The following is a 13,475-nucleotide window of genomic DNA, read 5'->3' on the forward strand; positions in this document are numbered from 1 at the left end:
AACAACAACAGGGTGAATTTCTCTGCATTGTGCATGCCCTTTTTTAATATGCAATGATTAACTGTAGTGTTATTAGGCCAACAGGAAATGCTAGTGCATGGATTCCATTATTGTTTTTGTCCATGATCCGTTCCGATTCGAAGACGCTTCTTTTTTTCTTGCAATGGCTTGAGCATGTCTGCGCACCTGTCACTCCAAACACGCACTCTCACTCGCTGCTGCGCTCTTTGCTTTAATTGCCAACAAACATTATACGGATTTAATTAAAGGCTGATATCATTCACGCCCATGCAATTAACTTGGCTGTTTGTCTCAAACTAAACATATCGATTAATTGCCTTTTCACAAATTGAACAAAAATGACAAAATATTCCACGGAAAGGGTTGTGATAATAACAATCTAATTCTAATTGCCTTTTGCGTGATTAACGAATTAAACTAAATGACCTGTTTGGGGGCTCAAACAGGTGATTTGACTTTTAGCCTAGATGAGAATCTGCGGCAGCATGGGTGCTTCTAGTGAAATAAACAATCCGCTGGTAGCGACGTCTCCCCAGACTCCCTTCTTATCAGAGTCGAGGAGGAGAGGAGAGGACTATCTTGACCGCTGTTCTGTTAATGTAGGCGGTGTCAGATTGAGGCTGGCCTGAGGGCGCCACGCTTCGCTGATCCAAGCATTTTTGGCCCATTTTTAAGATTGCTATGAGACAGACAATCATACACAGCCTATTCCCATCACAGCAGGGTCTCCCCTCTGCCAGCTGCACCCACCACCCCACCCCACCCCACCCCACCAGGTCGCCAAGAGAGGGGAGCTTGGTGGGAGGCTCCATCCATTGCATCCCCACCTCTCTTATGATAAGAGATAAGAGTCTTATCCCCATATATATTCCTCTCCCTGTGCTGGGGCTGCTTGCAGCAGGAACCTGAGGCTGCCTGCCTGCCTTTGGGTGATGATACATTGAGGGTTGACAGGAGGAGAAGCTGCCTCTAATCCTTGGACCGTGGAAGGAGGAGGGAGCTCAGCTGATCTACTGGACAACTGAACTGGGTGCCTAAATGCTTTGGCCTGTGACACCGGAGGACCGGAAGACTCCAGTCAGTGGGATCCCTGCGTGAGCAGGTAGGCTGTTTTGGTTAGTTCACACACAGACACTCACTACTTAACCAGTAAGACGCCCGAGGGCGAGAGGCGACCTCGCATCCGCCTCATTGACGGCAGACTGCTGGGCGAGTGCTGGCGCTTTGGCATGGGGGGGGGGGGGGTCAGATCAACATGGAAATAATTCTGTACTGGCCATATAATTAAGGAGCATGTCTTGAGTGTACAGGGTTTGATGAGGCCAGATCAACAGATGAAATGTCAGAACAGGTCAGCTCCATACAGTATATGGAGATCTAAGGGTGGACATTCTCTTGAGTGTACTATATCTATTCTAAAGTGACATGATGTGTGTCTATGAAGTTGGGTTATATTATATATCCTGTAGGCTTGTGTAGTATCCACGCTTTGAATTTGTGTTGTATATCCTGTAGGTTTGTACAGTAATCAAACTAATCGTCAATGAAGTTGGGTTGTAGGCCTATCCTGTAGTACGCTGTATTGTCAGTGACAGTGCCAGACCATGTTTCAGCCAATAAATCACAATAACAGCAGTGCACTTTCAAGCAATTTGTCTGCATGTTAATATTTCATCCAGAGCTCATTAATAATGCATATTTGCAGCTGTCCTTGGCTTACACCTGTTTTACCAGGATGCAATGTGGCAAAATCAAATCCATATAGTTCCAGGATCATTTATTGAGAAAGTCCCCAGCTATTAATGTGTTGTAGTAGACTACACTGTGCTGTAATGGGGGGGCACGGGCATTTATAGTTATGGAGACAAGAAAATCCATCTCATAGACTATATGAGGCACTCACCATTTAATCAGATTTGCACCCTATGAGAACTGATATAGTATTACTGGGAAGCTTATTGATTCAGCAATGATTCAGCAATGTGGGTCACGTGAGAGAGAACTCATAACCTAATACACACAGACGCAATGGAGCCAAAGCTCTCAAATGGTTACACTCCCTCAGTCCCCCACCCACCCACCCCAACACTCTACAATCCCGCAGTGTTATTATTTTCAACCGCGATGCTCTCGCACACTTTCAACATCCGAGTTTCTTCATGATTGCTTTTATTGATAACTTTTAACAGGCCAATTTACTTTAATTGACAATATTAATCATTAACCACTTAAACTCTATACTTCATTTGACTGGGATGTCCCAGGGCTCTCTATAATAGGCTCACTGCACCTTTCCCCCCCACGCCCTCTCTACACTAAGTATCTTAGCTGGAAAATAGTCGATCTACAAGTTCACAAGATGTTGTGTTGCAATGTGTTGGGAGCTTGTAGATCACCTATTTCTGCCCCAAACATAGTGATGCTTGGGTTTTGAGTGGTGTTCTTGGATGAGCATTGAGCACTCTACTGGCACCTCCATTTGGCTATAGCCCTGTCAACTAACTAACTGACTGGATATGATTCAAGTGTAACAAGCAATACATGACATAGAAGTGTTTCACTTGTAGAATAGATCCTATTTGCTACTGCTACTTTGTTCGTTTCAATTGAAAAATATACATGTTCATTTATATCAGTGAATGAACAGCCTAGACTGAATGGAGTCTGAGATTTGTTCAATAGAGGGCCTTAATGTAAACTAATGTACTACATAATATCAGTATAGAGGCCATTACAGTTAGTTAGTTATAGTAGTTAGTTTATTTATCTCGTCATTGTTTAGCACAGCATTTGTAGAAGGTTCACATAATATACAGTTGACCGAAAAGGTACGGGCTGAAGCCAAAGCTTATCATGCCCACCTTGTTAATATTTAAATGAGATGTTACATAGGGGGGAAAAAGAAACAAAAGCTAAATAATGAAAACCAAGTATCAACGATGCTGCACTTCTTCTTGTAAACAAATGAAACAGAGTGAAAAGAAACAAATTGACATCTCTACATCAATCGACTGATTGCATAGACAGAAAATGTTCAAAACATAATTATAGTTATAAAATATTTGTAATATTCTATAATACTTTGTTGATCTCACTGTTTTATATATAACAGTTCTGACAAACACATTGGAAAACACTAGAGATTGATCAACGTATGACGCACAAGTTTTAATCTTCATATTGCTGTCAGGTTGAAACCTGGACATATGTCCAAAACTTGTACTTTTAAAGATTAAAAAATAGCAAAAGTAGCAGATCTACAAGCTCAGCTTAAGGGTCCCTGCATTCTAATGACCCACAGACACCCATGTGTGACCACAGTTTTCTGTGGAATCCAATAATTCAGTGAAAAGAAAGTGACAACTCACAATTCAATTATCCTAGCCCAGTAGCCTGGCGTAGCCAGACGATCAGAGATATCGAATGACACGTCAGGAGAAATCTGAATTCATTGGGCTCGGGACACCCAACTGATATTGTGCCCAATATTACTGTTACCGGATTTTGCGAGAGAAATAAGCAGAAATTTGCTACGCCTAAGGCACAAATTATATTTTCAGATGGAGGTTCGTGGACAAATTCACATTCATTTGGGGGTCGTTGAGAACCACTGATTTGAACACTAATCAAAACGTTTGGAAGCAAGCCCAAATAAGCAACTACACTTTAGAAATAAGCCCCACAAAAACCGCTTCAGAACTACTACCGATATTTACAAGCAACTTTACAGAAAAAAACAAGCCCAAAGTTGCTTATAATAAGACCTGGCAACATTGGTCCCACTCCCTATACTATAGCCTGGACAATTATTTTTGTCTCCACCAGGCCGAAGGCATGGGGAGAGAGTATGTTTTGCCCTCCGTTCATGTGTGTGTATGTGTGTGTCCGTCCGTTCGTTAGCAGCTAATCTCCAGCACCGTTAACCCGGTCGATGCCAAACTTTGCACACACACTCCCTAGATGCCAATGATGAACCTCTGCCCCACATTTTCCAGAACGGCCTTTTATAGCGCCACCAGGAGGCCGACTTCTGTAAAGCACATTTTTTATTGTTACTACTCCACAAATCGTTACACAGTATCTGTATAGTCATGTGCCCAAGATGGATGTGTCCGATATTTCATATTCCATCCTAATTGGCTAACATTGGCTTTCAAAGTTTGCAGGATTGGCCCATTTTGAACAAAAAGCCTCAAATCATGAACGCAGCATGCAATTTAAGTGAAATCTTTCACGCACTTTCCTACTAGGCTGAGGAATATATCCCACCCTTTTCACATTGGCCTATTATAGCACCACCAGGAGGCCACAGCCTGACCTGTCCTGGTGCCAGGAGTCCAGGAGACCTGTGACCCAAGGGGTACTTTATCTAGTTGTTTCCAGCCTGTTTTAGTCCGTTGACTAGAATTGTAGAATTTAGTTTAGACATCCCTAGGGGGTCCTCAGCGTTACTACAGGGAGGCCGTCAAATATTTGTGGGATATGAATGTACTTTACATTAACCACTTGACCCCTAGCGTCCCTACTTTAGCCTTATAGCAGAGCTACAAACTCACAGTGCCGTCATGAATCTTGTAGATGCTATTTTCGGCAAAGAGGTGAGCTTGATGTAAAGGGAAAAAAGAGCAAAAAGGTCAGGCTTACTATTGACGATTTGTGGTTAAATGTCTGAAAATAGTAAATACACATTAACATGAAACCAACAAATGATGATAGTGCTGTCAAACAAGTCTATGAAGCTAATAACTATGAATTCTACGAGAAAGCAACAGAATTGAACAAAATACGTAGCGGGGGTCCCTGACTCCCTGCTTCTCTCTCACCTAAGGGGTCCTTCTGCTGAAAAACATTCCTAAATTCTCCCACAACATCCTCCCATGATATCTGTCATGACTGTCTTGTTGAACTGTTTTGCAGATTTCTCACGACAAACGTAAGAAAATAAAACCTACAGTATACCCTTCGTGGTTAGACATACATCAGATGGCCTCACCACATGACGTCACTCGTGGATATACTGTACATGCCACAGGAATGTTGGAGAGCAGAGTCTATATAACCAGTATCTCCAGGGGAACCAGGTGTTGTCTGTGTGGTTAAATCTTGCCATTTAGCCTCCCTACTTCTCTATTTGGGGGGTGAATATTCAGCCAAAAATACAGTACACATCCTCAGCCGTCACAACACGCCGCTCTGTCTCCGTAATGATCTGTCCACATTTTCCAACCTACTACTGAGGAAGCCTTACACATTTGGATGTTTGCAAGGCATTTCAGTGAAAGGGTATTAAAATACACCAGATAAGCACTAACATCTCTGCTATCTGTCCCTTTTGTTATAGCTCACCACCGGAGGCAGGCTGTACGACAGACAGTGACTGTGTGAAGGCCTTATCTCCCGGTGCCTGGAGGTTGGCACCACCCTGTCTGAAAGCTGCACGTTCCATCGCCCTACACTATGACGGTCGCCGCGGGCGACCCCGTGGACGAGGCGGCAGCACACCCGGGCCAGCCTCACGACCAGTACGATCCAGAAGCGGACCACGAGTGCTGCGAGAGGGTGGTCATCAACATCTCCGGCCTGCGCTTCGAGACGCAGCTCAAGACCCTCTCCCAGTTCCCGGAGACCCTACTAGGGGACCCCAAGAAGAGGATGAGGTACTTCGATCCTCTCAGGAATGAGTACTTCTTCGACCGGAACCGGCCGAGTTTCGACGCTATCCTGTATTTCTACCAGTCGGGAGGGAGATTACGCCGGCCTGTTAACGTGACTCTAGACATATTCTCAGAGGAGATCCGGTTTTACGAGCTGGGCGAGGAGGCTATCGAGATCTTCAGAGAGGATGAGGGCTTCATAAAGGAGGAGGAGCGGCCGCTGCCAGAGAACGAGTTCCAGAGACAGGTGTGGCTTCTCTTTGAGTACCCGGAGAGCTCGGGTCCCGCTCGTATCATCGCCATCATCTCCGTCATGGTGATACTCATCTCCATCGTCAGCTTCTGCCTGGAGACGCTGCCCGTCTTCCGAAACGACGACGACGTCGTGAGCAAAGTGTACACGGTCGGCAACTACACCATGACCACCTACTCCTCCGCCTACTTCACCGATCCATTCTTCATCTTGGAGACCCTCTGTATCATCTGGTTCTCCTTTGAGTTCCTGGTCCGGTTCTTTGCCTGTCCCAGCAAAGCCGGCTTTTTCGGCAACATCATGAACATCATTGACATCGTGGCCATCATACCCTACTTCATCACACTGGGCACGGAGCTGGCGGAAAGACCGGAGGACGGGCAGGCGGGCCAGCAGGCCATGTCGCTGGCCATCCTCCGTGTCATTCGTCTGGTGCGCGTGTTCCGCATCTTCAAGCTGTCGCGTCACTCCAAGGGCCTCCAGATCCTGGGGCAGACTCTGAAGGCCAGCATGCGTGAGCTGGGCCTGCTCATCTTCTTCCTCTTCATCGGCGTCATCCTCTTCTCCAGCGCCGTGTACTTCGCAGAGGCCGACGAGTCGGATTCCCAGTTCAGCAGCATCCCAGAGGCCTTCTGGTGGGCCGTCGTCACCATGACCACCGTGGGCTACGGCGACATGGTGCCCACCACCATCGGGGGAAAGATTGTGGGCTCGCTGTGCGCCATCGCCGGCGTGCTCACCATCGCGCTGCCCGTGCCCGTCATCGTCTCCAACTTCAACTACTTCTACCACCGCGAGACGGAGGGCGAGGAGCAGGCGCAGTACCTCAACATGCCCAGCAAGGCCGACTCGGCTGACGACCTGAAGAAGAGCGGCAGCGGATCCACGCTCAGTAAATCTGACTACATGGAGATCCAGGAAGCGGTGAACCGCAGCACAGAGGACTTCCCCCCGGAGCACATGAAAACGGGCAACTGCACCCTGACTAACACCAACTACGTTAACATCACTAAGATGCGCACAGACGTATAACCTGAGCAGGACGGTCATCTCGAGACTGTAAATGGGAGCGGGGGGGGAGGGGGCTGCTCCCTCTGCTGTACTGGACATTAGTGCCCCCGTATGGGAATCCAGAACAGACTAGTAAGGCTGATTGGGAGATGGCGGTGATGATTGGGAGGTGGTGGGATCAATAGGACAATTGCTGGTTAACATAGAACTGCTATCCCACTTTATTAGGGTCACTTTCCGTGTCTGCATGGAGTCAAGTCTTGTGTGACTGTTCTGTAGTCGTACAATAGCCAAATAGTAGCCTAAACAGTAATAATGAATATTAACAACATATAGGGACCACCAATCAATGTTAACTTTATGCTCAAACTGCCGTTCACGCAAGTAAGAACGATTTACAATCACGTTCACTATAATATCGATGAAAACACACGGCTATAATTTTATCGCCATTCATGGAATGGCTGAATCAGCTCCCAACTGCCAAGAAGCTGACTCGGCGGAAACGGAGCAGCACCACAGTTTGCAGCCGTCCCCTGTCTGTCAGAAGGAAAGTCAAAAGAAGGACGCAAGGGGAGTTTGCCCTTTATGGCCATATGGTTGTCTGCTGCTGTCTTTGTCAGAGTAAAGTGCATTCAACAAAAGAACGTGTGTGTGTGTGTGTGTGTGTGTGTGTGTGTGTGTGTGTGTGTGTGTGTGTGTGTGTGTGTGTGTGCGTGTGCGTGTGCGTGTGCGTGTGCGTGTGCGTGTGCGTGTGCGTGTGCGTGTGCGTGTGTGTGTGTGTGCGCTAGCATCACCTCCCAGCGACTTTGCCCTCCTTTGCTAGGGATGGATGATGTCGTCCTGGAGAAGCCAATGCCAGTGGTCTCTCCTGAGGCCAAACGGCTTAGATGACTCTGCTGTAAATCCCGGTTTCCGGCCGGCAGCACATCTTGTCCTTTTTCCTGCCATTTTTCTGGATGTATGTATACTCACTACTAGCCAAGTCTCTGCCTTTCTTGTGCTCAATCCATCTTAAGGCAAAACGGGCCAAAGCCATTCCCAAGCAGCGGAGCGAATGTGTGCACATTTTATCTGTTTGACTCCTTCGGTAATAATAGTATAACTATGTTTCTCTGATTTTTGTGAAGCTTACAGCTGAATGGGGTAATGGGGGGTGGGGGGGGGGGTACTGCCATAATATATCTCCAGCGGCTAAAGTATTCCGTCAAGTGTCTCTATAATAGCCCTTATCCAGGCCCAGTCTACCAGAATATGGTTCAGTTCTGTACCACTGCCCAGAAAATCACTGTCTTTTTCCTCTTACTTCACAGCATTCCATGTTTGTAGTAATAGACTGATGTGTTGCATCTCTCAGTCAAGCTGAAGGCCTGACAAGTAGCACAATGGAGTGTTAATTTTGTCCTTTTTGTCAGTAGCTTGTTTCAAAGGCTTGTTAAGCTAATTTGTCTGATGTAGAGCAATCGATTAAAGTCCATTAGCAAAAGGAGCGGAACTACTGCATAATCTTCATGGACTAAGCAAAATTAATTTATTTCTGAGACTGAGATTGTTAATTGACAAAGGTCAACATTTCTAGCTTGGCTACTGCAAATGCTTGCTTGACACCCACTAACTTACTATTAGCAATACTGTCGAATGTTGATCTTAAGAAAATTCAATTGGTTAATTTAATGTTACGTGCTTGATCAGTTCACCAAAGACTTATTTACTGCCACCTGCATTATGTTTGACTGTTAAACAGATGTAGTGTATACTGTACTTATTTTGTACCCATACTTTTTAATTTTTGTCTATGGTGTAATGCTGGACAAGATGTGTAGCTATGCTATCTTTAAAAAATAAAATCAAAAATAGATGCTATTGTATGCTATAGTGCTGCATGCCCTATATGAAGTATTCACTAGCATGCCTATGGTACGAATTTTACTTAAAAAGCTAATCTACAAAAACGTCCTACGACGGTATACCTCTATGAAATACACATGTCTATTGTTTAGATGGCTGCTGTATGACATTATATATGGAACACATTCTATTAACGTTTCTCTTAAAACTACTGTTAGTTCAATGGCCATGTAAAGTGTCTAGTTTTGGTCCCAGGCAAATGTCTAATTTCATTTTTGGGTCACGAGCTAAAAAGCACAAGCTAAAACGTTTGGGAACCGCTGCCCTGCATCATACAAGTGTTGCACAGAAAGAGTGAAAATGGATCTACAAGCTCACGTGCCGTGATGTGACTTGTTCCCACCGATGTGAGCTTGTAGATCGGCTATTTTCACTGTTTAAAATGTATGTTTAAAAGTATACCAATACCGCTGTGAGGTTAGTGGAGCGTGAATGAGGGTGCTGCTGCCTCTGTTCACTCCCATGGCAAGGCAAGTTTACTTGTATTTGTTTGTATTGCACATTTCAACAGCAAGGCACACAAAACATAATTATGGACACTATGACAAAGTCCAATAAAGTCCATAAAAGTACATTTGCATACAATTAAAAAAGGTTGTTAAAGGGGTAGTTCACCCAAAATAATTATTACACACCCCAGGCATTGACCCAATTCATGGAGATTATTTCTGTTGCGTTCATGAGTCAATTCAATGACCAGGTCATCGGCCAATAGGAGACTCAAAGACCTCGTCGGTCATCAATTGTTTGGCAAAGGAATGCGACAAAAACAATAATTCAAGTTTTCATGCAATGTGCAATTGTTAGAAAATAAGCAATTTTGGGGGGGCTGAAGTACTCTTCAAAAGTTAACAATAAGAACGAGCTCAAATAAAACGGATCAAAATATCAGGATAAAAGTTGCAGCGCAAGCACAAGTAATGAATCAAAAACACTTCAGTAACAGGCCGTCTTCAGCGTTGATTTAAAAGATCAGAGCTGTAGCAGACCTGCAGCTTTCTGGGAGTTTGTTTCAGATATCAAGGTTCAAGCTCCAACCTTATTGTCCCCAAAGGGGAACCTGTGTCTCGGGCACGGTACAACATTCCGTTGCTTTACATAATGTGGTGCATAAAACCGGAATGCTAGCTGCTTCTCCATGTTTACTTTTGACTCTGGGGACAGAAAACAGACCTGTCCCAGTCAGATGACCTGAGCGGTCGGGATGGTTCATAATCATAACGTATAGCAGAAGACAAATCCACCAAGCAAAAAATAATTGTTGTGTTGTACCCCCTACTCGCCTACTGGCTCACCTGCCTGTGAGGAGACCGTCACGTGAGAGGACATATAGCACCTCCATCCTATACTCCTCCCGCTCAATATTCCCCTGGCCTGTAGGAGCACATACCTCAACAACCTTCCCTTCCCTACACAGCAAATGTATGTTACCCCTAGACTCTGCGGTGCAGGTGGGCAGGTATTTATACCCCTTCTGCGGCACCCAATTTATCTCACGTATACAGAGATAAATGTGACATTTTGGATTTTAGTTGTAAGTAGCCCCATTAGTGCCTCGCACAGCAGTTGTACTGGAAGCACCACAACAGATATATCTGCTGCCCCCATCCATCCATCCCGCCTGCCCTGTGGTTGGAGAGGGACTCTTAAGTCTTAACAGTTGGTCAGTCAAGGCTTTTTGCTCAGTCAAGTGTGTAATGATACTCTTACCCCCCCCCCCCCCCCCCCCCCCCACACACACACACATACACACCTCTCTTGAGATGTAGTTCTGGTCTAGTGGGGTGTGCGCGAGCGAGCGTGAGTGAAAGAGAGAAGTTTGGATCCTTTTCCACCAGCTTGGATGCAGCCCCATGGTGCTTTGTACATTCTTTCCCAGACATGCGTGTGTGTGTGTGTGTGTGTGTGTGATGTGATGTGAGTTTTCTGCTGCAGGTGACATAAGCCGAGCTGGTCGTATCTAAACACCCAAATAGTTTCAGGGGAAAAGAATGTCTTAGCGGCCCTGATTAGACATGAGGTTAGACATGAGGTCTGTTAGCTTGCATGATGACACCATAAACAACACATGCAGCAAGTCAGACACCATTCAGAATCACAGAGATAAGCTATAATACACACACTTGTCGGCCAAGTACAATTTACTGTCCTTGTTCTTGCGAGTTTGGGTGGGTGGATAAACATTAGATAAAACTGCCAACAACCACCTTGGACTTTTCCTTTTCATCATCATGTGTGCCAGACTTTATGTACCGGTACCGGTGTGTGGCTGTGTTGAGTCCGGACGACTTCTTCTCCAATGGCCTCTTTTTCCGATGGATTACCAAGCAAGCACATTATTACTCTGTCTGCTGTCAATATAGCTGTGCTGTACTACTTTATTTACAACAATGGACACTGGAAGCTTACAAGCACACGTGATGTGAGTGCACACACACACACCGCTGTACCCCATTCAGTCATTGCTCACAAACAGGATACAGGGAGCTTAAAATATCACACCTTCATAAATAATTCATGATCTGACGGAAGTACGGAACCACGTTCTACAATGTCTCCATTTCTCTTTGTCTGTATATTAGGCTTATTCCTTTTCTCCTCTGGTATATTTATTTATTTACTTCTCCCTCTATTATTTTTGTTTAGTTTTTTGTCTTTCATTTCTTTCATTTGTGATTATCCCTTGTAGTTTAGGTCTATTTTCGGTCTTAACATTGTAGTCTCTTGCTCGCTTTCCATATTTCTTTATACACAAAGGAATGTGCACACACCACGGGTACGGAACACATGGCCCACGTGCGCACACGCACACACACACACACACACACACACACACGTGACACGGACACAGTTGTCACTGGATGATGTCATACAGTAACAGCACACGGGTGCTTTTCTCCCTCTGGTTCAAGGTGTTTATTGTTATATACTGTATACTGTACACACACATACAACACAGGTTGTAGCAGCAGTGTATGCCATAATAATGTCAGATGTGACTGAAACCAAGTCAAATGCCACATACAGTAAATGAATGGACTTTAACCTGCCCCTTTGGGTCGGGGGGTGGACACATAGCCATGTATACCATGTACCTGCTACGATGTACAGCTGCTCTATGATGTCTTTATTGTCTTAAGTTAAAACGCCTAAAGATTTAGCTTAAAAACGACAACAGAAAACAAGAATCCGCCTTAGCCATGAAATGTCTCCTGTGTATAGGAGAGAACCGTAATATATCCGTCTTGTACTTAATACAAGGAACTATTGTAGTAAAAGGATACCGTATATAGATACATCCATCTCCAAAGGAACATATCATTTCTTGCGAACTCTGCCTCTCTGTTGTCTTTGCAGGTATAGTAACTAAACTGTTTAATTTTTGTTTATACCGTTCTGTTATTGTTTAGCTTACTGACTGTCAGGATGTACTCCTTCACTTCACTGTGTTGTCGTCGGTAGACCAGTGGTTCTCAAACTGTGTGACGAGACACGCACGTGTCCCCTGAGACAAGTCCTAAAAGTGGGCCTTGGAGTTGGGACAACCAAACATAATTTTTTGCAATATGTATAATGCAAACGATACAACAAGTTTTGAAATATTATTTTAACCCATTCAGTAAGACATGGGGCCGATTCTAAAAAAAGGTTTTCTGAAGAACCTGTATGTTGCTACTGTATATCAGTGGTTCTCAAACTTTGTTTTTCCCAGGGACCCACCAAAAGCAAAGATTTTAGTTAAAAGATTTGCATAAAATGTTAAAGTTTTTTCTAAAATATCAGATCTACAAGCCTGCAATGCGACACGAAGTGAAGTGCTGTGAGCTTGTGGGTCTGCTATTTTGAATAGGCTAATAGCCAATGCAAAAATCTAATGACAGTATGACACAGATGCTTTACTGCGGGTAGCCTACTTTATGTACACTTCATTGTCATATTCCAATGCAGAGGCAAATTCTATATACCTTGAAGACGTACTTACTTATTTTATCCACTTTGAACCTGGCATCCCGGTTTTTGGCTTTTCAATGTCGATCCCCCAAAATGTTTATCTTTTTTGTTTATTTAAAATCCCCCACATATTTTATAATATTTTTTAATAGATCTATAAGGCAAGCTCACAGCGTGTTGCTTTGTGACGTGAGCTTTCGCTACACACGGGTATTTGCCTTGAGATTCTGACTGGGCCATTGGAGTGCCTTTAAGCGCACACAATTTGAAAACCACTGCTGTGTAGCCTTATCAGATTATCTGTACAACGCCACTGTCTTTTCTACGGATGTAACAGCAACAGCAAATCAAGAAGCGAACTCTCCATTGTTGCACACACACAGAGGAACTCTGGAACCGAACGCTTGTCATGCACTTTATAGAAAGAAAGGACTAAAGGGATTTACAGTGGGAATGGAGCGAGGCTGTGGACATCATGCATACATTAATCCTTCCAGAAATGATTATAACCGTTACAAAAGTACCATGAGTAATGATGGTGTTGATGATAACAATACTAATGTCATTATGATAACCACAAACCACTGTTGTATGCCTCTTTCTATAATGTCATGTCAAATCCCTCCTGGTTTACATTGTGTTTATAGAGTTCATAGAGTTTATAGAGTTTTATTAGG

General features: G+C 44.4%; 1 protein-coding gene across 1 annotated transcript; it reads left to right on the top strand.

The window, feature by feature from the left end:
* The first annotated feature begins 911 nt into the window (after positions 1 to 911).
* Positions 912 to 7,556, top strand: LOC310861753 (potassium voltage-gated channel subfamily A member 2). Its single transcript, XM_083769360.1, has 2 exons — positions 912 to 1,123; positions 5,363 to 7,556. The coding sequence occupies exon 2, from the start codon at positions 5,479 to 5,481 to the stop codon at positions 6,958 to 6,960; it is 1,482 nt and encodes a 493-aa protein (XP_083625486.1). The 5' UTR covers positions 912 to 1,123; positions 5,363 to 5,478; the 3' UTR covers positions 6,961 to 7,556.
* The last annotated feature ends 5,919 nt before the right edge of the window (positions 7,557 to 13,475 follow it).

This window comes from Protomyctophum parallelum (genome assembly GCF_964188405.1).
Source record: "Protomyctophum parallelum genome assembly, chromosome: 7".
Lineage (NCBI taxonomy): Eukaryota > Metazoa > Chordata > Actinopteri > Myctophiformes > Myctophidae > Protomyctophum > Protomyctophum parallelum.

What these genes read in the sequence shown, in the direction of transcription:
- LOC310861753 (XM_083769360.1), top strand. Translation starts at nt 5,479, where the DNA reads ATGACGGTCGCCGCGGGCGACCCCGTGGACGAGGCGGCAGCACACCCG.